This window comes from Erithacus rubecula (genome assembly GCF_903797595.1).
Source record: "Erithacus rubecula genome assembly, chromosome: 5".
NCBI lineage: Eukaryota > Metazoa > Chordata > Aves > Passeriformes > Muscicapidae > Erithacus > Erithacus rubecula.
The window spans coordinates 20,823,182-20,851,091 of record NC_136687.1 but is presented as its reverse complement, the minus strand read 5'-3'; the positions used below and the strand labels follow the sequence as shown (position 1 = coordinate 20,851,091).

At 39.6% G+C, this 27,910-nt stretch overlaps 1 protein-coding gene and 1 pseudogene across 2 annotated transcripts in view; one reads left to right on the top strand and one right to left on the bottom strand.

Annotated features, from left to right (window-relative positions):
* The first annotated feature begins 1,316 nt into the window (after nt 1-1,316).
* On the top strand, nt 1,317-8,771 carry LOC306802732 (toll-like receptor 6 pseudogene; annotated as a pseudogene). Its single transcript, XR_013777944.1, has 3 exons — nt 1,317-2,250; nt 2,333-2,400; nt 5,176-8,771. The product of XR_013777944.1 is annotated as a toll-like receptor 6 pseudogene (transcript).
* A 3,059-nt stretch (nt 8,772-11,830) lies between these two features.
* The window catches only part of KLF3 (KLF transcription factor 3), a 28,832-nt gene continuing 12,752 nt past the window's right edge, over nt 11,831-27,910 (bottom strand). The window contains 5 exon segments of the mRNA XM_079307517.1: nt 11,831-15,790; nt 15,796-15,833; nt 16,974-17,134; nt 21,538-21,688; nt 22,554-23,049. Coding sequence (XP_079163643.1) covers nt 15,653-15,790; nt 15,796-15,833; nt 16,974-17,134; nt 21,538-21,688; nt 22,554-23,049 — 984 coding nt within the window. The 3' untranslated portion in view covers nt 11,831-15,652.

Below are 27,910 nucleotides of genomic sequence, written 5' to 3'. Positions count from 1 at the left end.
ACCTAAAAATGTGAAGAATGAAATGGAAGTGTAAAAGTGTAAATGTTTTTATATATATTTAAGTAGTGTGTAGTATAAAGGAAACTGAACTATGGCAGACAGGGACACAATGTGGGCTGCTCTGCTGAGAGCTTGGCTCTGTAGCTTAAGAAATGTTACAAAACATCCTCACTGAAGATCAGCTGCAGAGAGTTAGAGGAAGGAAAGGCACTCAAGGGAAATATGGGACTCTGTGGGAGATTCTGCTGACGGGAAGGTTCAAAACCTCTGTGAAACCCGTATTTTTTACTCAGGGCTTTGGTTAGTCTGTGCTTTCTTTTGGAAATACGTGCTGAGTTTGACTATGATGCTCATTTGTAGTCACTGTTTTGTCAAGAGAAAGCAGTATTTATAACAAGTTAGAATATTTTGTGTTCTGCAAGGTGATTCGGGTTACCAGTTTAATTTCCACAGCTTTGATCTTTGTGTCTATTTATACCAAAATAGGCTTGGGCATAAATGTGATGCAGTCTCTGCCCACTTTGACTTGTGGTGGCATTTAGTCTGTGTTTCACATACTTGACATACAGGTGACAATGACAATTACAGTTAAAGAGAAAGTCCTTGATGTGACCAAATGCCAGCTTTGCAAACCTGTAATTATTGTGTTAACTTTTCATGAATGCCTTGATGAGTTCCTCTGCTGTGACTATCCTTTAACACATGACTTGCTCATGTAAGTTCCCTTCTGCAGTTCTTGTCAGAGAGATTCTTCACATTTTTGGCATGGTGCTGGTCCTGAATAACTTTTCATACCCAGCCAAGGAGAGCTGTGGTTCCTCTCTGGGTAAGTAATAATGACATACAGGCAGAAGTGTGAAATGTGTTTTTTGTGAACATTGATAGAGCAAACTGCAAAAACCCCAGCAGTGTAAAATTCAGAAATGGAACGTAAACATATGTGAGCTGACTATGGAAAAGATGGTATGTAGCTGGTACATTTCAAGATGCATGAACAGAAATACAGTGCTTTTAGTTTTTGCCTGTAATGAAAAATTAGTAAATTTTGAAACCAGCCCCAAACAAAACTTTGTTGAATTGGTTAGTAAAAATAAATGATGCAAGGTTCCTAATGGTTTAACAGAGGTATTCAGGAATGTCCATTTTATTTAACAAATTGCTAGTTTTTCTTTATGGCAAAACTGTTCATTTTAATGTATTCTAAAGCTTCACAAAGATAGGTGGTAAGAAACTTAAACATGATATGACTAAAAGATGGTTTTAATAGCTGTGTGTGCACTAGAGTTAGTTCTGATGAAGACTGATGGTGTATTTGATTTTATCCATGTAGGCAAGTTTTTTCTATTAATTATATTCGAAGTAAAGCTGCCACTGTTTTGCCTAATTGTGATATCATTGTTCTGCCAGCAAGTGCCATAGTCTATTCAGTATCATGGATTAATGCCTAGCAATAGATGTGTCTCTTTTAACTTGAAGTCTAGATGTTATCAGCTGGCAAACACTCTTGCTGCTTATTGAGAAACATTCACAACCCCTGGTCTTGTCTTGGGTCACAGATGTTGATTTTCTCCCAGGCTCATGTCCCTGTTCACAATGCTAACTAAATGGATGCTTTCTTGGATTCCTTCAGCCACAGATTGCCCTGTATTATCATACTTTTTGTGGCTTCATTATAGCTGTCTTGTCATAGGGAATATTCTCTTAATTTTTATGATTTTATGAAGGAAACCACAATGTGAGGTATTTTTGATAACCTTCTAGTGTAAAGATGATTAGCCTGCAAAGGTTTTTAGCTGTGTCAGTTTGCCCCTGTTACTAGCTTTTTTTCTGTCATCTCTCAGTATGCTGCATTAATTACTTTCCTTGATGAACAAAAAATTTTGGTAGGGCAGAGCTCTGCAAGAGATCTTGGTATGAACAAGAGTTGGCAGTGGGAGTTCTGCTTCCTTTTTTCTGTGCATGCAAAGAGGAGATGCAGTTGACTGATTTTTAGAACATCTGTGTAACATCAGAAGCAGACTTGAAATTAGAAATGCAGAATTATTTAAACAGTCTTGCCAAGGGAAATATTCTATACTACAGATAGGTTTATTTCCTCCTAAACCAGATAGTTATGTAAATATTACGGAAGTAAAAGTATTTTTAGTCAGAACTGTTAAAAGTTTCTTTTCATTATGCTCTTCATACCCTCATTGTAAAGCAGCTCCATTAATTCTTAGAGTTGAATAGCCTGTTCAAAAAAGTCCTCAGGTAGGTAATTATTGAGGAATTAGTATTTCATGTGAGATTCCCCACCTTGAACATTACATATGTTCGAAATTCTATTTTGAAGATGCTAACTATGTATGCAGAAAACTTTTGCTGGTTTTCCAACTTGAAGATGGATTCCATGCACAAAAGGTGGGTTATATTTGCTTCATTATTTATAATTAATATCTCTTTGCTTTATATATATATATATATATATATATATATATATATATATATATAATATATATCTTGGACTTCTTCAAACTCTGTTGCTGGTGCTTCTTTGGTGTTGGGAGATACTCTTGTATTTTTGAAGTTTCAGTGAAAACACTCATCTGAATTTCAGCAAAGAGGAAAGGGAGAAAAATAATTTGGTATGGCAGTTTTAATTCTCAGCCAACTCTAATTTAATACCATTCTAAGATAGTGTTGGAGGGTTAACCCTTGATCCTTACTATTGTTTTTCTAGACATATTTGCCTATACTCTTTGGCACTCTCAGGGCTATAGAGTGTGGCTCGTCCTTTGTTGCAGTGTCTAGCATAGCATGTGCAGTAAATTAAAACTCATCTGGTGCCGGAACATAGACAGAGATATATTTCTGTTTTTTTCTCCCTTTGGTACATTTTTTGCTTTGTTACTTACATCCTTTTTGCCTGGGAGGAAGTTCCTCCAGACAGTTCTAGATCAAAGTTTATTTGATTCAAGAGTTAGATTGTTTATCAGCCTGGACTCTGAAGAACAGAGCCAACTGCACTTTGAAGGAGCTGGGTCAGATTTCCTCATCTTGTTTTGTCTTGCAGTTGATTCTGTACTATGATCAACCATCCCAGCTTCATTTCTTTTGTGTTTTCAGATACCTAGCATAACTTTCTGAAGGTGTAATTTGACCTCTCACTGGATTCAATAGAGGTAGAAGTACTTAGTGATTTATTCTTTTATTGCTTTTGGTGATGTTAATTGCATGTATTTTTACTTTACTTAATTAAGAAAAAGCTTGATTAAGCCTGATAGGAAACTTGGATGGTAAAGGTTGAGTTTTGATATCAGTTAGTCCAAATTATTAGAGACTAACACACATTTTAACCTAGAACTGAAAAAAATGGGTTTTTGGTTTCTATTTAACAAAAGATTACATGAGGACAGAATTTTAAAACCTTGGGATTTTAGATCTTTTTCATAGAAAAATCAGAATAGAAAGTAAAACTGGGGATGTTTGTCTCTTGAAACTGTTTATAAGTTGTTTTATGCTTCATATTGTCTGTGTGCTTTGTTTAATGCTCGATAGCAAGAGAGTAATGTCCAGGTCATGGTGTTTCAGAAAAGGACTGATGCCTCTCCAAGTCCATGGAGGCTGTTGATAGGCATGACCAGACATCAATTCAGCTGGACTATATCCATAGAATCCTTTCCTCCTTGGGTTTTTGATACTTAGAACTACATTAATCAACCTCACTATTTTTAGAGAGATTCTTTATTAAGTTCCAATTGTAGGAAAGCGTAGGAAATTTCATAGGACACCTAGGAAATTCTGGAGTCTTTGGTAATGTCTAGTGTTTTCTTTCAGATTTTGGGTATCACTGTGTCATACATAGTCCAGTCGTGGTGTGGTATTACCATTAGTATGCTTTTGGTCAGACTGGTATTACAATATTCATTTGTATGGAGTGTGGAGGGTTGACCCCGGCACGGTGCCAGCTGTCCACCCAAGCCATTCCATCACTCCCTTCCTCAACTGAACAGGGAAGAAATTATAAAATGAAAGGCTTGTGGGCCAGAAAAGGGCAGGGAAAGATCACTCACCCATTACTGTAGGCAAACAGACCCAACCCAATAATTTAATTTATTACAATTTAATCAGAGTAGGATAATGACAAATAAAACCAAATTCCAAAACACCTTTCTCCCAGACCTCCCTTGTTCCCTGGGCTCAGTGTCACTTCTGAATGTTCTATCCCCTCTCTCAGTGGCACAAGGCTGCAGGTGGATGGATATCTGCTCCATCGTGGAGCTCCATGGGCTGCAAGGGCACAGTTGCCTCACCACAGGCTGCAGAGGAACCTCCAGCCCCAGGAACACCTCCTCCCCCTCCTTCTGCACCGACCTTGGCATCTGCAGAGCTGTTTCTCCCATATATTCTCACTTCCCTCTCCCAGCTGCAGGTGCTGTTCCCCAGGGAACCACATTATCCCGGAGGCACTACTAATGTTGTGAATGAGCTTGGCCTTGAATCCAGCTGCTACTGGCTGGATGGGACACAGAGAAAGCTTCTGGCAGCTTCTTGCAGAAACCAGACCTGTAGTTCCCCTGCTACCAAAACCTCACCACACAAGCCCAATAATGGACAGTATAATTCCTCCTCACAATTCTTGCCTACTGGAAAAATAAAGACTCTTATATCTTTTTTCTATAGCAAGGACAAGCTGATAACCTGACCCTGAGAGGGTGCATGGCAATGTCCAGAGTCTTTGGGGTGTGAAAAAAAATATCCTTTGAATGAAGAGGTTGTTTTTGCATCAGTTCCCATATGGGTTTTATTGGAGTTTTTGTTCCCAAATGTGTGTGAACTTGGAATGTATAGAAACAGCAGATGTTGTTTTGTTCTCCTTTATTCGTAAATGCATCAATGTTAGTCTGTACCAGTTTTGTATTTTTTCATGATTGTTGAGAATTTTGTATTTTTTTAACATCTATGTGTTTTTAACATACCAGTGGCATCCCACTCATTATTAGAGAATTAATTATATTTGACAGAGTCAATAATTAGAGTTAAAAAATGGGAGTGAGGATGATTGATAAGAACTGAAAACAAGAGTATGTAAAAATAATTTTTATTACATAGATTTTATATTGAATTTATTTTCACAATAAAAAAGCAACTTCAACCATTCAACAGCTTCATTAAATTCATGGTTTTTTTTCATAGGGCTGGACTCATCAGTGAGACATATTGAACAGAAAACAAAGATATGCTTCCGTGTTTCTGTGAGAAAACAAGATAAAGCTGCGTAGCATAATGAGATCCCTCAAAAATATCTCTGTCTTTACTTATGCCTTTACATTCACACTGTGGAATAATATCCAACCAACTGTAGAAGATGAATTTATTGCAAATTATTCAAGCAGCTTGCTACTTATGTTCCAAAAACTATTCCAGTCCATACTCAAGTATTAGATTTATCGCATAATAGGATCTCTGGACTTAGTGTCTCAGAATTTATTTCTCTTTCTGACCTTCGAGTATTAAATCTTTCTCATAATCTAATTATGCTGCTTGACTTTAGTGTCTTTATTTTTAATGAAATTAGAATACTTAGATTTATCTCATAATAACATTTCTAAAGTTTGCTGTCTAACTCTTGCATATCTTAGACATTTAGATCTTTCTTCAATAAGTTTACTGCCCTGCCTATCTGTCAGGAATTTGGGTACATGTTTCATTTGGAGGACCTTGGATTAAGTGGTACGATGATACGAAGGTCAGACTTCAGGTATATCAAACATTTGGAGCTGCACACTGTCTTCCTGACTTTGGGAAACTTTTCACTGTATGAGCCTCAGAGTCTGACAGTTCTGACTACAAGGAACCTCCACATTGCTTTTCCAGAAAACCAAAACTTCAGTTTTCCGCTCTTGTACGATGGAATGTGCGCTTCAGAAAACTTAAAAATAGTTAATTTAAGATATACCTTGAGCTACAGAGATTTCCCCTCTCCACCTTTAATGCTTCTGAAGAAAATCAAGACAAAAGCTATCACACTTGATTCTGTGGACTTACAGTGGCCTATCATCCTGCAAATTTTCATGCTTATTTGGTATTCACCTGTGGAACATTTGACTGTGACAAATTTGACTTTTCGAGGACCAGTGGAGGAGCTGACTGAATATGCATTTCCAAACTTATTAAGCTCTGTGGAACAATTAATCTCTTTGAAAGGCTCCATGAAAGCATTAACTTTGGAGCATGTTCGTAATAAAGTTTATTATTTCAACCAGGAGATTCTATACAGACAATTTTCAGAGATGAATATTGCCAATTTGACAATAGCTGATGCTTATATGCCACACATGCTTTGCCCCAATAGGACAAGCTCATTTCAGTATATAAATTTTTCTCGCAATGCCCTGACAGATGAATTGTTCCAGAATTGTGGCACTCTCATAGATCTGAAATTACTTATTTTGAAGAAGAATAAATTTGAGAGCCTTCTCAAGGTAAGCTCCATGACCAGCCGTATGAAATCCCTGAAATACCTGGACATGAGCAACAACCTGCTGCGCCACGATGGAGCCAAGGAGCAGTGCCCGTGGGCTGAGTCTCTGACTGAGCTGGACCTGTCCTCCAACCAGCTGGCGGATGCCGTGTTTGAGTGCTTGCCAGCCAGCGTCAGGAAGCTCAGCCTAGAGAACAACCAGATCAGCAATGTCCCCAGGGGGATGGTGGAGCTGCAGCGCTTGGAAGAGCTGAACCTGGCCTCCAACAGGCTGGCTGACCTGCCGGGGTGCAGTGGCTTTCCATCGCTGCAGTTCCTGAACATGGAGATGAATTCCATCCTGACCCCTTCTGCTGCCGAGTTCTTCCAGAGCTGCCCGAGGGTCAGGGAGCTGCAGGCGGGGCACAACCCGTTCAAGTGCTCCTGTGAGCTGCAGGCCTTTATCCGCCTGGAGAGGCGCTCGGGGGGGAAGCTGTTCGGCTGGCCGGCGGCGTACGAGTGCGAGTACCCGGAGAGCCTGCGAGGAACGCAGCTCCAGGACTTCCACCTGAGCCTGCTGGCCTGCAACACGGCGCTGCTGCTGGCGACAGCCCTGCTGCTGACGCTGCTGTCTGGTGGCCGCGGTGGCCTTTCTGTGCATCTACCTGGACGTGCCGTGGTACGTGCGCATGACCTGGCAGTGGACGCAGACGAAGCGCAGAGCTCGGCACGGCCCCGCCGGGGATCAGGGCAGCGCTCTGCAATTCCACGCGTTCATCTCCTACAGCGAGCGCGATTCGCCGTGGGTGAAGACGAGCTGATCCCCAACCTGGAGAAGGGCGAGGGCTGCGTGCAGCTGTGCCAGCACGAGAGAAACTTCATCCCCGGCAGAGCATCGTGGAGAACATCATTAACTGCATTGAGAAGAGCTACAAGTCGATCTTCGTGTTGTCTCCCAACTTTGTGCAGAGCGATTGGTGTCACTACGAGCTGTACTTTGCCCATCACAAGTTATTCAGCGAGAATTCCAACAGCTTGATCCTCATTTTGCTGGAGCCCATCCCTCCGTACCTTATCCCTGCCAGGTACCACAAGCTGAAAGCTCTCATGGCAAAGCGCACGTACCTGGAGTGGCCGAAGGAGAGGAGCAAGCATGCCCTGTTCTGGGCTAACCTCAGGGCAGCCATTAGCATTAACCTGCCAATATCCAGTGAGCCAAATGAGTAGGAGAGTGGTGATACACCTACTAGTATTATAAGTATGTGAATAACTGACTTGACTGCTTTGCATTAAAGTCTGTCAATATTTTTTCTATTTTCTTACGATATTCCCAGTTTGTTGCAATGTGTGGCACATATAGAAATTGCAATTGCTTATTTGAGCCATCCAAGTAGTCAGGAGTCAGTTGTCATTGCCCATCATCAACAAAGAGAATGGGACAGAAATTTTCATAGTGATTGACCTTATTTTTAGGTGCATTTGTTTTGGACTTTTCCCATTGAAAGCTATATATAAGAGTAGTAAGAATAGTGATTGGTTTGGTGTCATCAGGCTGCCAAATACACATTTAATCTTTGTTTTAATGTTGTTAGGTTAAGATTGTAAGTATCTGCTTTCTTGCTTTTAATTAAATAACACAAAGAAGCAAACTCCTGTTTGAATTCCATCCAGTACATTGGTATAGCAAATATCGAGAGTACAGTACCCACACCCTTTTAGCCTCTTTACCCTTCCTGGAAGTCTTTCCCTTCATCACAGAGAGACTTGCTTGGATAAGCACTGAAAAGTTGAATCCTTTATCCTGTTTAATGTTCTTCTTTCTTTGTTGTATTGAACATACCACTTGCCTAGAGATAGATACCTGTCAAGTCATGATTTCATATAACTTGCTATTCACTGTCTTCAAATTCATAGTTAACACCTGTACTTATTATTTTTGATAGTATTGTAATATTGCTGCTTTCTGCCATGATTCTATCAAGCTATACTGGGTTATTTCTGTTTCCTAGTACTTAGAACTGGATGTTTGGCGGTGAACCCCCCTTTTATCTCCAGGCTTCCACTGAGCTCTGGTACTTTGCTCATTAATTAGCATATGGTGAGGGTTATCACACAGGTTAAAAAGCAGTAATTTTACCTGGAAAATAACTTCTCTGCTAAAATCTTACTGATTAAACTAATGGTGTTTGTTAGTAGGAGACATCTTGTAACTTGCTGTGCTTGGATTTGAGAGCCTAATAAACATCTCATTCTTTATTGGTTATTAAATCTGCATGTATAATTCCAATGGTGATGTGGAGTTGTGTCATTATACTTACAGCTTAATGGAAATGTAAAGTCCTGTGGATCACAACTTGTGAGCAGCACATGAGGGAATCAACGCATGGATGGATCCTCAACACTCACTGAGGTGGCTCACCAGCACACACCAGGTGTGGTAGCTAGATGAAAGCAGTGAAAATGAAAACTGTGGGAGAGCTGCTTGTGTCCAAAGATGCCGAGATTACTGCTGGCACCCACCCACCAGTTAGGGTTAATTGGCAGGATCGTAGTAGGATGCCAGTGGCCTTTCTTCTCTGAGCTTTGGAAAGAAGAGCTAAAAATCTCTACTCAATCTTAAGTATCACTCAATTATTACCACACTCATTAAATCCGTATCTCTCCAATTTAGAGAGGAGGATGTTGTGGGGGACCAAAGGTCAAAGGTCAAAGTAAGGTCAAAGGCCTTACCCAAAAATTAAGATTTAGTAAGCATTAGGTGTTGCTGGTGGATGAGAGGCTGGACATGACCCAGCCGTGGGCACTCACAGTCCAGAAGCCAAACGTGTCCTGGCTGCATCCAGAGCACCGTGGGCAGCAGGGGAGGGAGGGGATTCCTGTGCCTCTGCCCTGCTCTGGTGAGACCCACTGCAGTGCTGCATCAGCTCTGGGGTCCAGCACAGGAAGGACATGGAGCTGCTGGAGTGGGTGGGCTGGAGCACCACCCCTGTTAGCACAGACTGAGAGAGCTGGGGTTGTTCAGCCTGAGGAAGAGAAGGCTTCATGGAGATCTTGTTGAGGCCTTTTGGTACTTATTAGGGCTTATAAGAAAGATGAGGGCAGATTTTTTAGCAGGGCCTGTTATGATAAGACAAGGAAGGAGTACTGGTTATAAATTAAAAGAGAGCTGATTTAGGTTGGATACAAGCAATACAAGCAATGGCCCAAAGAAGTTGTGGATGTTTCATCCTTGGAAACATTCAAGGTCAGGTTTGGAAGGGCTTTGAGTGATGTGATCTAGTTGAAGATATCCCTGCTCATTGCAGGGAATTGGACTAGATGACCTTTAAAAGTCCAACCCAAGCCATTTTATGATTCTGTGTTTTTATGATTTGACCTCTCTAGGACTTCTTGACACTTGAAAGTGGAGAATGCTACCAACAAATCCTGTGCCCCTTCTTCCTGAAAGCCTTCTCATCCTCCCAGGCATTACAGCCTAAGGACATGATTAGCAGTCACTCTAAGTGCTAATGGGCTAAGAGGCACGTGGTATATCCTGTTTACTAGACAAAAAAAAGAGGAAGCAAAATTTCTCTAATTCAGACCTTCCGGTCTCTGTAAATTTAATGCATCAGCAAACTGGGAGTTATGTCCTAAATAATGTACAGACTGGGCCATGGAAGAGTCCCTCACCTTTAAGACTGTTCTCAAATGTAAGTTTTAGGTGGGTATGAAGAATATTTTCTCAAGTCTGTCATGCATATTGTTTTGGAATATTAATGATGTAAGAGCCCTTTATACTCCATCCTTCCCACCTCACAGATCTTTCATGCACGAGCCAAATACTTCACTTATTTGCATACCATGCCATACCATACCATACCATACCATACCATACCATACCATACCATACCATACCATACCATACCATACCATACCATACCATACCATACCATACCATACCATACCATACCATACCATACCATGCCGTGCCATACCATCCACTACAGCTTTTTAACATACACTTCTGAGTTCCTTTGATAAAGCCCTAATTTTGTTTGTGGTTTCATGTGTTGGTTGGTTTTCTTTTTAAGTAAGCATTTGATAGTATTTCTCATCAAGCAACATTGTGTATTGTCTTAGTGTTCAGCCAGGCTGAGTTTTTAATTGTAAAGGATACATTAAAGCATTTCTATGACTAAAAATCAAGGTAAAGACACAGTGATCTGTTACAATCCTCGAGCAGATTTCTGTGTATGACAGGATTGATCTCAGTGATAGCAAATAAGACAGAGGGAACAGCTTAATTTCTCAAGCAGGAGAAAATAGTATTAGCTTAAATTACAAACCCATAGACGTAAATTTTGGCTTTTTCTCAGACTAAGAGGGACACCCAGTGGCCAGTAAAATTATCACTGCTTCCTGAAAATGATTCAGACTAGAACGTATGCAATACTTTTTGACTCATAGGAAAATGGAGACAAATCAGCCCAGCAAATGGAGTAGCCTCCTGCAGGAAGTGCTCTTCCCTGTGACAGCTGCCATGCTGGGTCAGTGGCCAGGTCTCCCCCCGTGCCTTTGGTCCCTCCTGCCTGAGCCTTAGAAATCAACAGCACAATATGAGCTGTCTCTGCCTTTGCTATGTGCACTCCTTTTCAAGCAGAGGACCAAGAAATACAAGCCATTCATTTTCTCATATTCTGATTGCTGTTTGCAGGCTTTTATTTTTATGCCTTGTTTCTGCTGTACCTGCTCTCCCTTCTGTACATCACCACGTCAGGTGCTCACCAGACAGTGAGAGATCAGCACCCTGATGCAAAGACTTCAGCAAAAATGGGAAGTGATAGAGATGCATAGTGAATTAAGCTGGCCTCCCTCTTCTTAGGCATCTGGTAAGATGTGATGAAATAAAACCCCATTGCTATCTCTGTCCATCATCATCATCACCATCTCTCAGCACAGCCTGCAGGTGTGTCTGGAGGTGCGCAGGTCTCACGTGGTGATGTGTCAGCAACCTCTGGCACCCTGCTCTGGGAGAGGCTGTGGGGCAGAGCTTGGCTATGTGAGCAGCCCCAGTCAGTCATCTTGAGAGTGAGTGATAAAAAAGGCAAACTCACGTGTTTGGTGCTCCACACCTGTCTATGGGCTAATTAGAATGCCCTAATTAGAAGTGAGTAAAGCATTTTTATGAGCTTGCCACAATGTGTGCTGCTGGACACAGCTCCTCCAGCACAAACTCCCTGTGCTCCTGCCCTGGGCTCTGTGTAAGAAAGGCACACGTGGGAGGTGGCCACTGGCCAGGCAGAAGGGCCACCCAAACACCCAGAGCCACAGGGGTCTCCTCCAGGCCTCCCTGACCCAAGCACAGCATCACTGCCCTGTCATCCAGCACACGACAACACGACCACGGACAACATTCTGAGTGTTTTATTAACAAGTATAATACATAGGCACTGTATACTAAATATACTAAATATACTAAATAATATACTAAATATAATATGAGGACTGTACAGTACAAATTTATGTTCACAGTTTTGACATGACAAAATGTCATTACTGAATTCCCATTGGACTACCAAAGTAGAAACAGTGAAAGTACATTAAACATTCACATCTTTAGTAAGAAAAGATTACCAAAATGTCTCTGTATTTGCATGTTATAGTAATGCATGCTAGAAAACTTTAATTAGCCATTTCGTCTTATTAGCTTATAAAATATATTACATTTTATTTTTAAAATTCTGCATAGTTTATAGAAGTATTAAAGTAAATAAAAATCCTTGCTATACTTGCAGGTGAGAGATGCTAAGCAAAAAGATTATTTTGACCATCTAAAGTACATTAAGTGCTAATATCTGTAAAATAGAATGAAAACTGGTGTAGCCCTCTTAAGACATGTAAAATCCTTTGTAAATTTTTTAGAAAGGATTTGTACTTATCTGTATGTTGCTAACCTTGACAGAGACAACATATTTGAACAAGATGTGGTATTAGCAATATGACTGCAGAGTGCCATGTGTGTATTTAAATAAAACCCAACATTAATACATGCTTAGTTTCTTGCAACTGTATTAGAAACTAGTAATTTATTATAATAAAATGGCTTAAACAGGCACATTTTAGTAAAACAGTATTACTTGTTATACACTGCACAGTGCAATGCTGTTAGGGAGGAAGGTGGGGGAGGTTTAAACATACTCATTCTCCAGGATTAGGATTTTCTATCTAAACTGGCTTTTCTTTAGGGCATAGATGAAATGACAGCTTTTTTGGAAAATATTTAATTGAGTATATTTAAAAATTGCAAGGTATCCCTCAAATCAAAGTTTGCTAAAATGAACCAATGAGCTGGTTAAGATGTAAATTCACATTCAGCTAAAAGTGCATTTGTTTGTGACCTTTTAGATATCCCACAAAGACACCACAGACACAAGTGAAAAATCCTGAAAGGAAGGCATTATCATGTAGTAATCTCAGATATGTATATTTAATATTTATATTTCTGTTGTCCTAATTCACAAGACGGATGAAATTTGAAAGTCCTGCTCAATCTCCACTGTACTTGACCCCATCATTAGCAAAAATACTTTCAGGAAAAAGGTACCTAAGTTAACAAATTAACATAGCAAATAACCTAGACTAAATTATCTGAAGTAACTCTTAGTTACAAAGTTCTGCTTTTAGGGTACTGATTTTAAAAGTATTAAAAAACATATTAATGAAAACATTTTATGTAATCCTCAAAAGAGAAAGTGAGCATTAGAAAAAAAGGTTCTTAAACATCCTGAATTTTATAAATTTGCATTTTTAAGGTAAAAATAGGACCAATTGCCATTAAGGTATTTATTTTTATAGTATCTGTTTTTTCTCCCTCTACAACAGAACAGAGAATTGTTTTCATCACAGGGTACTAAATGTCTGTAGACTTCTGTCACAGGGTTGTCTCCACACAGCCTCTCAGCCAGCGACGGGTCCAGATTTACAAAATTGTGATTAAAACCTAGAGCCAATTCTGCTGCCACTGACAAAAATAATATAAACCTGAGGTCCACATTCTGGAACAGCTGTTCATTAGTATCAGTCTCTTTCCTATAAGTTTCTTAACGTCACTAACAATGTGGCCTACCAGGAAAGAAAAAAGATGGATTCATGTGCCAGGTGTTTCAGCACCACAGGTGAGCAGATGAGGGGGAGCTACAAGACACCACCCTGCTGAGGTGGTGAGGATGTGTGGAGCTGGAACAGAACAACTGCTGTCAGACCATTTTTCTAAAGTACAGACCTCTCCTTCTCTAATTCCACAGGCTTATGGATGTCAGCAGAACAGCTGGTAAAGTCCTATCACCAAATAAAGGCTCTTTGCACTCACACTCCTGAATCTCCAAGATTGGCATTGGGCTTCACTGGATATAGAAGCACAGCCTACCTGCTCCACAAGCTCAAACATACCCACCTGCAGATGGACACTCCACCTGTCTCCTGCAGTTCTATGGAACTCTTCCTCCCCTCACACTTCCATTGTTCACTGGGTTTTTCCAAAAGAAAGGGAAAGCCGACTTCAGTGTATTTAACATACAGGGAATGGTGGTAACCTTACATAGGGCAAGGAAGGAAAATGCTTGTGTGTGAGTGTAGAGAAATACATCCTATTTCCTTGCAGTGCCACAAAGTCTGCCAGCTAATACAGAAACCTTCCTTTCAGAGGGCTCCCAGACAGGAACATTTCTAGGGGCAACTGCAGGTTGCTTGAATTCAATTGATTTTACCTATGAAGTTCTGTTTGCTAATAGCAGGGTTTTAATGCAATAGACATGTCCACAGGGAAGCAGCTGTACCTACCATCGAGACACTACCAGAGTCACAGATCACAGTTAGGACCTGGATGATTTGATATATGCTTTTGTCCAAAACAGATACATGATTCAATTCATCATTGGAAGTACTTCATATGATGCCATCTTCTCATAAAAATATTGTGGATCAATAATTTTAAATACTGCAGTGTATTACAGTGGTACTCACAATAGAGTTCAGAGCATTTTTTACTTAATGATTGCTATTTTCCAAAGTACAGCAAAGAGAAAAAAGATTGTTTAGAAGAAATGCAGGGGCATGATTGCAGGGGGATAATCTATATCCCTGAAATGAGGCGCAGCAGGTTTCCATGTCATTTAATGCCAAATCACAGGAGAGTACCATAGAATAACAGAATCATAGAATACACTGAGTTGGAAGGACCCATCAGGATCATAGAATCCAACTCATGACCATGCACGGGACACCCCAAAAGTCACACCATATGCCTGAGAGCATCATCCAGATGTTTAACTCAGACAGGCCTGGTGCTATGACCACTTCCCTGGGAAGCATGTTCCAGTGCCCAACCACCCTCTGGGTGAAAAACTGCTTGATGGTAAACCCCTGACTCAGCTTCGAGCCGTTTCCTCAACTGTGTGTGTTCCATCCATACACTTGCACAGAAACCAGACATACAGAGTCACACAAAATCTTCCTTTAACAAATGCACTGGGGCATTGTGCAATTAAAACAAGGATATATACTACACTGTAAGACAGATGACATTGGTTTAGATGCACAGTATTATGTACGGGCCAATTTCTGCCCATTTTTCTTCTTAACTGGGGTAAATGATACTATGACTCAATCTTTCTGTAAAGTAATTATACTGTTTAGATTTATTTCCTCAGCATTACTCACTGTTTGGGGATTTCTAAATCAGGTATCTTTCTAAAACTGTTGTATTAACCACATTGCAGAAATCAACACAGCTGGGAGAGTCCATTCATTGCATTGTTGAGCATAAAATGACAGTGTATCCCTTACAGGGCACATAAATAATAGTTTCTGGCAAGGACTAGCATTTCGGATATCCAATAACATTTACTATTTTACCAATATATGCTGGGTTGATTATATGAAGAAACCAACAAAAGCTGTTAGTTTAAAAATTCCCTTATTGACAAATGAAATACAATAACATACTGAATGTAGAAAGGGTTTGCTTAGCATCCCCAGGAGAAAAAAAGAAGTGTTCACATCTTTAGGTCTGACCCGTGGCAAGGACATAGAAGGGTTAGATAACACCTGTTACTGACCATACGTAAGCTTTTAATGGTATAAACTCAGAGATCCAGACCAGCTGAATCCAAATTAAAATGCATGTGTAAAAAACAAAGAAGTGTGACAGGAGGTCAGGACAGAAGACATTCAGACTAGCATGTGGCGTTTCCTGTGAAGAGCGAGATGGTCGGAACGTGAAAAGCTGCGGTCACAGTCTGGACACTGGAAGGGTTTGATTCCTGTGTGCTTGCGGAAATGCCGCGTTAGTTCATCGGAACGAGCAAACTCCACGTGCAGCCCTCCCACGTGCATTTGTACGGCTTTTCTCCTGGAAAAGGAAACACAGAAGTCAGGATTTAAGACGTGAACACATCACAGAAGTTCACACATAAATCTGACAATTTATTCTATTGCCTTGCCAAATTTCAGCAAGTACTTCAATGCTTACTCAAAAAGCCTCCAAACAGCTCAAAGCTGACTGACGAGTACTCTGCGCTGTGTAGAAACTGTGTAGTCAAAGTTAACTGACCAAAAAATGTTAACCTGCCACAACTTATTTTTTTATTGTCTCTCTTTTCCTCTCTCTGCTATATTAGCACTTGTTTTGTCTCATGAAGCCCAGAAGCATGAAGTTTTTCATGCTTTCATGCAGTTGTTCAAGTCCTTTCAAAACAGGGGTCTCATTTTCTAGATTTCAAGGGGGAAGGACTGTGCTTGTGATTTCTGAAATTTAATGTACTGTAAATGACTGTCACACGCACCACAACTTAAACTCTCTCTCTGTCATTACTAATATGTTGTCCTCCTCCTTTAACACCACTGCATTACCCAACAGGTAAAGGGCTGGCTTGATGCACAACAGACATGAACAGGGCTTTATTTTTCCTAAAAGAGGTACATTTGTAAAAACCTTGGATGTGTATATATTCATTCAGCATGCCAAGATGAACATTTCAGTGGAGAACAGAGATGGGGATGTTTACTGGAATGTTCATTCAGAAAAAAAGGCACCATTGCACCAGTGGTTAGCATCTCCACAGGGCAGATGTGTTTGCATTTGGCATATAGTCCAGACTTCTGCAAATGGACTACTCCCATGGAAATCAGTCAAATTTAACAGTGATGTCATAGGTGAGCCAGTGCAATTTGAACTGATTTGGTGTTAATGGAGTGTGCAGATTGAGTAAACTGCAACCAACTGGACACAAAATGAGTGAAGAGCCAAAGAATGTAAAACACATCAACATGCACTGTGAACCTGTTCTGGCTTACAGTCTCTTGTAGGTTTTTCCTACTATGTCCTCTGCCTTTTTCTCAGCCTATAATTATTTTCACAACAATGCCAGATCTACCTTCTGTCATTTTGTTATTTACACCTATGGTCACCTGGCCATTAGCAGAAATTACAAGCCTAGCCTACTATTTTACCATAGACTCGATGAAAGAGAAGCATAGCTATGGCCCAGACCTGTATGGGTTCTTCGATGAGCTTTCAGGTGGGAGCTTTTAGTGTAGACTTTGTTGCAGCCTTCATAGTCACATCGATGTATTCTGCGTTTTCTTTGTGTGTCTGGAGATTCCACAGGTAAAGGTCTCTTTCCTGGCTGAACTATAACTGAAGGGTGATTCCTGCAAAGTCAAATTAATGTTAAAAATAAAAACCATTTAGCACAGCAAACCTCAGCTAATATGATTCATAACAGAGCCTTTTATTCACTACCACTCTGTCTCTTGGCAAAAAGAAAAACATTACGTGCATGTCGAAAAATTCAACAGGGTTTAGTAAATTTTGTGCATTTTACCAGTAATATTTTTAAATATTTACTCACTTTGTGAAATGATGTAGCCATTTTTACTACTTTCTAGCTCATTTTTAAAAATTAAGAGAGGAAAGACCCCCCACAACTTCGTGTTTTTCAGTCAAACCCAGATTTCTTAAACCCTGAACTTTCCTTGTGTTCGGTCACTATTTTTTTTCTTCAAATACAACTAATTTGATTGTAATTGGAAACAGCTATTCCATATTATTAAAGAAATTGTATCTTTAGGGTTTCAAAGCAGAACTCAATCTTTATTGTTCCAGCCACTCCTTTAGAATGTAATTAAGAATTTCCTGTTTGGTGGTGGCAGCAGGGTGCGGCCTCCTTGTACCACTGACGTCAATTCCTAAAAGTAGAGCTTAGCCTGTGTGGCACACCCACAGGATGTCTGAAGTTGTCCCTCCACCTTCACAAACATAATTTTTCACTTTAGAAGCCCACAGGTACAGTGCAGGTAAGATACACAAACTACACATGGACTTCTGCCATAAACAAACCCATAAATGTTCATGCGTGTGAAAACACACAAGCTTCTTAAAAGGTGTCTTTGACTGTTGAATGACACCCCTGCTGTAGAACTGGGGAACAACCTTGATTCTTTGTTCCACATCAGTCTTACAAAATATATGTTTGTCAAACAGTATATGTAGAAAGTAACATGCAGATATTAGCATTCCTTGTTGCAAAACCAGCTCTTCCATGCAACAGAATGGAGCTTTCTAGAACTCCCATCTTTTCGAAGTTAATGTATTTCATGTGTTTTTAGTAATCAGCTTGTTTTGTAACACTGGGTTCTACTGGTTACTTACTCCAAGTTCCTTTAGGGCCTAGTTTTTAGAAACACTGATTTCCTACTTCTATCAGCAAAATAAAGGGCATGTGCTAAAGACAGAAAATCTTGTGCATGGCTTAAGAATCAAAGATTTTTCTGTGACCCCACAGCAGCTCAATGGGGATTATTCATGTGGGAAAAGCTGAATTCTGTTATTGATTCTTTTCTTAAGAGTTAGAAGCTGGGAACTGGGAGCCAAATTCTCTTTCATGGGTGGTTCTGTGACTGTTGAGTGATGTACTCTTCAAGCACACATTAAATCTGGCTAAAAATACTATAATGGCAGGAAACTCCAGATGGTGATGTTAGACAGAGATGTACACACTCTTAAATAAGAAGGCAGGCTTCTAGCTTCCAAAGAAACAGCTCTGTAAAGCAATGCTCAGATTTAATGCAGTTGCATAGCAGTCTTTTTGGAGAAGCTCTGTCTTAGGACAGCAAACAGACTTGGTTTAAATTATTATGCGTGGAGGCTAGTCCTGGACATGGCAGCATCTGGGAAAAGGGATTGCCATACACCATTTGTGGTTTAGATTTTCCATCTACAGATGTCTGGAAAAACCACTGAGAATGTCTCCTTTTCACCTTTTGGGAGAGGAGGCTGGCCAGTCAACAGAATGTTATCAATAATCAGATAGGGTGTGGCAGTTTTAAAAAATTATAAGGGTGGAGTCAAATTCAGAGGTAAATATTAAGTAAGTGACAATAATAAAAAACCAGCCCTAATTCTTTCATCCCCTCTCCTACAAGCAGATGTAAGTTCATGTAAGTCTACCCATTTAAGTGTCACTCCTCAAGAGATGAGAATATCTTCCAAAAATTACATTAAAACTTCAACAACTTTTTCCTTCTTTACCACAGTCCACACTATGTTGACAGCATGAGTTAGACTTTTAAAGTTGCATGAAAATATATCAATGAGGCTCCTTATACTTGGCCAGAGATTATTATTACCTCAAGTTTGATTCTTGCATATTGATTATCAGACAGACTAGAAAGTCCAGCCATCCCTACAGAAATGCTACCAACATTACTTACATATATATACACACACATATATCTATATATCTATAGATAGAAAGATATAGGCCCAGATGTAGATAGATGTAGATAGACTGCCAAAAGCTAACACTAAAGCAAAACAAGTTACTTAAAAGTCTTAAATTTAGTTCCTTCAGTGACACTAAAGGTTTCTTATGCCCCTTTAATGTAGCTTAGGTGTCTGAATAGTACACTCTGGGCAGCTGGAACCAATGAATAGTGATGAAAACTTCAATGCCTAACTATAGCTATAAAGCTATGAGACAACAACATTTTTAAAAATAAAGGTTTAAGTATCTAATTTTATTACTTGTGTGAGTTGTCTGTATTTTTTAATGACAACAAATACAATTTATAAACTTGTTTGGATACAGCAGAACATGAACTTGAAAGGGCTGGCTCTAGGAGCAAGAACTAGAGCTCCACAGCACAGCTACAAAGCAATTTAAGCTGTTAGAATGCAAGGACAGAATCTCCATGAATATAACATTCTGCATGGGCAAGCAGAGGAGATGCTTTGGAAACATGGACATACAAATGTCTTCTGTAACAAAGCTACCTACACATTATATCAAATTTTATATTCTTTGCTCAGTGGATGGGTTTCCTGGGGAAACTAGACCAATATGGGAAGTAAATAATGCAAATCACTAATGCAGGTGACAAGCCTGCAGAAGTCTCAGCCCTGGAGGAAGGGTGTGGTACCAGCCAGGAACAGCACTTACTGGTTTGCTCTTGTTAAAGAGACTTAACAAAAACAAAAAATAAACTGAATCATTTGATAGTCCTGACCTAGCACTAGTTAGTTCCAGGAACATAAAAGCATGACTCCCTTGTGTGGTAAGTCCATTATGGAAGGTAAGCTACCAACTAATAAACATGCACGTTTACTATTTTATGTTCATTAAAATAAAATGTATAAGGCAATTGAAAAGAAACACCATATAGTTTATAAAAGCATATATAGTTTATAAAAGCTAGGTGGCAAAAAATTACAAAGAGCCTGCAGTCTAGGAGTTGCATCCAGACTGAAGACAAGGAGGGGTGCCCACAAGAAGGCTGTAGTGGAATGTAGCCAGCCCTGGTGCTGTGGAGTGCTTTTGAACCCAAAGGCCATGAGCAGGAGGAAGAGGCAGTGTTCTGGAAAAAATACAGGAGACCCCCACCCAAAGCTATGCTTTTCTTTCTCTCTCTGAACCATACTCACACTGGGTTTTGAGTGTCTGGCTTGAAGCCCTCTTTCCCTTACTCTGTGAGGTGAGGTCAAACACAACCAGCTCAAGGGTGACAGTGAGCAAGAGGGAAGTGCTGGATTCTGAGGCTCTGTGCTGTGAGCCCTGCTCAGCTCCCAGCTTCAGCTCCTGCCAGAACCACGCTGGCAGCCTGCCTGCCTACCCAGAGCCCTGCCTGCTGAAGGATGAGCAGGCTCTGGGTCATTCCATGGTTTTAGTAAGTTGACAGGATTTTCCCTAGGAAAACAGGAAATGGAATAGTGCCCATGGCTCTGCAGATACTTTCTTGAGAACTTTTTAATGTTTTAAATTAAAAGGTTTATGTCCCAGACCTAATTTGTTCTTCCAGCCCTTGTCCTTTTTTCTGCAAACAGCACTGTTTTAAAACACATTAGATCTGTGAATCAGTTCATGCAGTGGCCCCAGTAACAGCTATACCAGCACAATGAGTTAATACTGGGATGGAAACAAGTTGCTGTGAGGGAAGAAAGTTTCAGAAACTACTTAAGCTGCCAAAAAAATCACCCCACAGAACAATGGCCTCAGGTAAAAATGCAATTTCACTGGACATACACAGAACTTGTAAGCCTGAAGAGGTTCTTCCCACCAAGTAGGCAAAATTTTTGAAAAGACAAAGAGGTTCTCCAAGAAGAAAAAATCACAACACTCATTTTAAAAAAAGGTATTTTATGAATACCTTTCTTTATGAACACACGAATAGAGATACCAGTTTAAACTGTCTTTTAAGTTTCTTTCAATTTTGTTGCTGGCTTTATGTAAGTAGATTATCACTGGCTTATTGGGAGTCCCACTTTCAGTAACTTGAGGAATTAGGACCTATTATCACTTTAGAAATGCATTATATAACTGGCAGATCTATTGCAATGTATAAATATGTATCAACTCCCATATTGCTGAAGAAGTGGGAAAAGAAAGTTGCAATCACATTTCACAGTGACAGTGGTGAGAAGGATGAAAGTTTCCCTGCATTTTATCACATGCTCTAAAGCATAGCAACAATCCTTCCCATTCTTCATAACTTGTAACTGCTGTAGTGAACTGCTTTCCATTCCTCTGCTGATCTTGGGACTACTGTTAGTTACTTACTCTTGCAACATTACTTGCTGAGGAGACAACGGGGTCATCACTGGAGGTGACATTTGTTCAGGATAGAAGTCAGTTTTTGATGGTTCACTCCCTGGCTCTACTTTGATTGTTTTCTTCAGGGTGGGCTTCTCATAAGACTCAATGACAGGCACTGTAGGGGAGAGGGTAGGAGAGGGAAGGCAACACATGAAAAAATTACGAAGTTACAGAAAGAAATAATATACATAAAGATCTGTAGTTAAAACAAATCCATCATTCACTGTGACAATATCTACTAAACACAAAATCTTTCAGTTTTAGTTATCTCCTGATGAACTTTGATTCAAAACATTTCTATTCATTTTCATCAGCCTGACATTAATTATCAGTCCACATCTCAATAGATCTACATACAAGAGCATTGCTCTAAACAAAAGCAATGGAGCTGGTGAAGGGTATGGAGAACAAATGTTGTAAGGAGCAGCTGAGGAAGCTGGGGTTGTTTATCCTGGAGAAAAGGAGGCTCAGAGGAGACCTTATCACTCTCTACAGCTGCCTGAAAGAAGGTTGTAGCCAGGTGACCATTGGTCTCCCAGACAACTAGAGACAGAACTAGAGGAAGTGGCTCCAAGGTGCACAGGGGAGGTTTAGTTTGGCACTAGGAAGAATTTCTTTCCAGAAAGGGTGATTAGACATTGGAATGGGCTTCCCAGGGTGGTGGTGGAGTCGCTGTCCTGGATGTGTTCAAGGAAAGGCTGGATGTGGCACTCATGGTCTGCCTGACAAGGTGGTGTTGGGTCACAGGTTGGCCTCAGTGATCTCAGAGTCTTTTCAACCTAATTGATTCTGTGATCCTATGACCTTGGTAAGTCTGGTAAAATATTTACACAATAAATTCTATTGCTGTTTATTTTGGAAGAACAGGAATTATGTTCTACTTCCTAAAATGCAAACAACTCATAGAAAACAAGTACTTGGATATTTGTCTCATTTTGTCAGGATGAGACAGTATAAAGAGGAATTCTGACAACACCAACCTTGCATGCTACTTGGAGTTTCCATCTCATCTGGAAGAACTGTGGACACCATGATGGGCTGCTGGAGATGGGGAGCATACATGAAAGGAACTGGCTGGACCACAACAGGCTGTATAACTGGGAGTATCCCAGGGCTTCTCAGTCCGTGGCGTGAAAGAGCAGCGGCCATGACAGGTGGGATTGTTATTGGCATAGAAAGAGGCTGTACTCCTGGGGGTGATGGTGTGAATTTACTCAGAGGTGAGCTGGGTGAGGACAGAGTCAATCCAGGTGAACTTCTCCTGTGCACAGTCTGAAATTTTAGCGGGGAGGGAGAACTTCCAGTTGAAGGCGGTGAGCTCCGTTTATTTACCGTAAGGTCTACTGGCTCCATCTGGATTCCATTTGATAGTCCTTCAGGGTTTGAGTAGAATTTATTGTGCAACATACTTGGTGCAGAATAAATGACACCGTATTTGTTTGGCTTCATTTGGTCCATGTAATTGGATGGGTATGACTGTCAGAAGGAGTGGAAAAGAAATACAAAAAAATCAAATAATAAATTAACACATACACACTGCTACTGCTGAAAAATAAAGGCAGCCAATGAAACAGGCAAAATGAAAAAGTGTCGAGAAAGCATTATAATGTACTTTCGAAATAATAGTGAATTAAATAAAGCCTCAGATTACACACACAGGAAAGTCTATCAAGTTCTGATTCACTAACTGTTTCAGGAGCAATGTAAAACAGACTGTGAAAAAAAATCTTCAAGGCTTATTCAACTATTTTTCTCCCTTTAAAATTGCCTGTCACATATTAATCTGTACATTTCTTAACTGACCTGGGAGATACATCTGCTATGCCAAGCATCTAACTATATACTAAGGATCATCAATTCTGGCAAGAGGGGAGTTCAGTTGGGCTTAGAATTGCAAGTAATGGGTCCCAATCAACTGCTAAAGCAATTGAAAAACAGTCATCACTAAAGAAACAAATTATGAATCTGAACCCTACAATCAATTCAAAATACTCATCTGAACTATGTAAGTAATGGGTGAGAAACTCAGGAGTACAAAAGGTAAAATCTAAACCTTTCTAATTTTGAGATATAAAGCAGCTAACTAGCCAGTCTAATAATGGAAAATGAGTACAAGGATAAACATTTGGTGAGTTGGAAAAATATTCCTGTTAGTGGTAGCAGTTCCCATTACAATATAAACCTCAAAGCTAATCTTGACCCGTGATGATCTCCACAATTTAATAATAATTTGTACACATGTATATATACACATATATATACACACATATGTATGTATGTATTATATAAGTACCACACACATATCTAGTGATTTTTGTAAACCAAGAAGTATTAACATTAAATTCAAAGCGCAGTAGTATTAAACAAACACACAGACCAATACTGTACTTAAAAACTGTTGAAAACTGAGGTTGTTTAATAACAGCTAAGTCACAATGGAACCTGATGTGATACTCCAACACAGCAGTGAGACAGAGAAAATGCAATCCACACAAATTTTTAGTCGTGCTGTCAACTTTCTTTGAAATAAAATGGTCTCTCTGGATTTTAGGTAAGTAAACTAATATTAAGAAACTAATTGCTTCTTTGTTACCAAAAATATTATTGATGAGTGGGACTAGAAAAATGGTCAAAATGGTATAAAGTGAAGCAGATCATTAAGTATAAAACTACTGTATTTTCATAAAATTATTTCCATAACATTTCAATTATTTTTCTTCCTAGGGTGAATACTTCCATCAATATATCTTCCTGGTTTCTTACCTCTGTCTTCCCTGTGAGGGAACACTTGGTTCATTTTAAATGTCAATGTTAACTGGAGGTATTTTTGCAAAATGACACAAATGTAATTTTCTTCTTTTCAGTTACTATTTGAAACACTGAGTTTAGAAAATATTAAATTTTCCTCCTGCATTCATAGCACTGTGATAAAACAACAAAGCTGAGTCATCAATCCATAAAACATTCAAAAAAAGCAGAATACACAATGGTGATTAATCTTCAAACATTAAACATTACATTAAAATCTCTAAAAGTTAGATATTCTCTTTATGACTATTCTTACAAATACCATCTATTGAAACAGTCATCTTTGATGGCAATTGTTTTGTCAGAATTTTATTAAATGCCATTATTGCTGTTTGTAGACTTGCCAGCACTACTGAGCCAAGCAATGAAATTATTAGCATTCTAAGTGATGGAGACCACTAAATATTGATATAATTTAATATTTAACAGCATTTAGTAGCTATTAAATCTGATCAAATTATGGGTATAGCCAAAAAGATCAAAATTTTAACATGTAAGAAACATTAAATACTTCTGTTAAACTACTTCTGCTAAAAACTCCTGTTATTGGTTTACAGTACCGAGTTCACCCAGTTTTAAAAAATTGTAAACATTCCACCACCAAGCATCAGTGCATTTACAGTGCTGCAGGTTTGTCAGGGATGATCACAATGTCATTGCCTATGAACTTCTCTTCCATTGCAAGAATGCTAAATAGGAAAAAGCCTACGAAATTTAAATCTCCAGGAATGCTTTTGGCCAAGGAGTCTATTAAAGAACAAGCATCCCTAGGTGTAACCTTATCCTAAGAACACCCGGAGGGAATTTGAGGAGTAACTGTCTGGATGTTTCTGTGCTCTCTGATGGGGGAGCCATGATGATGGTGATTGATTTTGGTGCACAGCCTGCAAAAGAGTAGAAATGTTGCTGCAGACTGGGTCTCCTGAGACTGTGGGCAGCTTCCAGGTATATCTCCCTTCCCCTGTAGGGTGGCCAGCAGAATATGCCCACAGTGAAGACTGGAACACCCACTTTTGGATGAGTGAGTAAAAATGCCAAGATTCAGTCACATATAAAGATAAAACCCTGAAGCAGTTCACAGGTGATTTGTTTTTGTAGTTGTGCATTCTGCAAGGCCAGAGACATTTCTAGCTGAATACATATATATATATATATATATATGACCTTTAGACCTCATTGTATTATATACTGCATTGGCAATATTTAGATACTGTATTATCAATAAATCTAATCATCATGACCCACATAATCAATGTCATACTTCTTGTGCCTGACCAAGTCTTGTCTCTACTACTCTGCTACACAGAGGAAAAACTGTTTATTAAAATTCAAACAAAAAAGCAACTTTTTTCATCAAATGGTATTTGTCCAAATGTTTAAAAAGTCCTAACAACAAATAGGTAGTAATTTAGGTAGGACTCAGATAACTTTGTCAGTAGTTCATTAAGAACTATCATAATATATGTTCAATAATCCACTTCAATAAATGGTATGAGCTATTGGTAGAGTGATGAAACTGTGGGTACAAGCTTCAGTCACCTGAGAAGTATAGTTAATCCTTTCAGCCACACACCCTGAAATACAGTGTTGTCAAAACCATTACTAGCTTCCTCCTTCCACTCCAACTACTGCAATGTTTTAAAGACAGACTTTACACCTACAGTGTACATTCAGAGAGAAGAATGAGTTATTCCTTAATTTAATCTGGTATCTAATGGTGCTATCAGAATGGAAGATGCAATACAAATAATCCTGATTTTAGACTTTTTATTTAGTAGAGATACTCCTCTGCTTAGCATTTCTCAACATCACACTATCAGTTTCTCTCTCATTCTACCTCCTCAAAAGGTGGCCAAGAAAACTAACTGACTTGGGGGCTGCTATCCTTTTCTATGTTCTCTCCATATCACAATACCTCCCTTTACAGGTGTCTCCTGAGCAGTTTCTGTTGTGGCACCAGGGCTCCAAGGAAGCCACAAGACCAAGAAGAGCTGGGGAGCTCAAGGGCTTAGGGCTAAGCAGCCTATACCTGTACAAGAAGCTGAAACATACATGGCCCTCATCCTGAGGGAAAACAAAGTAGTGTCCAGTGATGGAAACCTCACTTAGAAACCCTTGTTTTCCTCTAGACTTTCTGCGCTTTTTTTCTGCCTTTTTTTTCCCTTATACAATGGCAAAAGGGAAAAGAAAAACATACAGATGTGGGAAAATTCTCTGAATAGTCACTCTGACTGGCCAGAGTCATTACACTTACTTAGAAGAAGACTCCAGACATGGAAGGCACCACATCACTATGAGAAGGATATGGTATAGAATAACCAGTATTTGGATCTCCAGTCTTGAAATGCACTTGGATCAGAAATGCTCCCTTGTTCTTTCCCACTTCATCTGCTGGTCTGGGAAAGACTGTTTGCTCCTCTCCTGGTGAGCCTTTTGAGGGACTGACCTTGCCCATCTGGCAGAAGCACACAACTGTGTGTTTGTGCAGAACCCCAAACCACTGCAGAACCTTCTTTGGGAGATGAAGGCCAATGTGCACAAAAGGTGGCCCAAAAGGCAGCAATGACACTTCTTTTGTAAAATCAGCCTCTCTTCTGATTTCAATGGACACCATTAGATAATCTTAGATTATAGCAGATAATCACCACTAATCTTAATATAGTTACACAATAATTGTGATTAAAGCGATAGACAGGCTCGCCAATAATAAAGTTCTTTCTTGACCCAAATATTGGAATTTGTCGTTCTTGTAACTTTCAGTGACAGTTATTTTTCTATCATTACTCTCCAGCAAATAAAACCCCATGAAAGTCAAACTGCAATTTCAAAATGCATATAAACTTAACTCCCAGAAATATTATTAATAGCAATGAAGAAATCAGACTGCTTACAGATGCATTTAAATTTATGAAAATTATTCTTTATTTTAAACAAAACAGGAAACAAACTTTCCATTAAAAGATGTAATTCAGAGCACAAGCTTAATGCACTCTGAGTTACGCTCACTGACTTCACCCTTTTAATGGATCAGCCTTTCTAGGGGTGTGGTTTTATGTTACACTTAATCTGTTATTGCAGACTAGAAGCTGAAAGGGGAGGTCCTGTTCTCTCATCCTCCCCCCTCCCCTTGCTCTAATATTGAGCAGCTGCACAGCATGAGTCAGATCAGCTTCCTGACCTGACCAAAAAAAATGAGTATTTTTGGTGGGTAAGCAATTCTGACCATTAAGTGAGCTGATCCAAAGGTTCCAAATTATTCTAGGACCACTCAATTCTTCAGTTACTCAAAGGAGACACAAAACTGGTATGGAGGGAGCAAAGTCAAAACCTACCCTTTCAGCAGCAGCCTGTATCAACACAATTCTAATTGTACTGCTCCCACCTACACATCCCTGCTGCTTTTGCTTACCAGACTCTTCTTTAAGATGATTCTATACTCTAAGTTCATGGAAAATTAACCCAGTTTTAAAGAAGTGTCTCGTCTTCCCCTTTTTTCCCCCCACATTCCTTCTCCATTACCCTAGTTCTC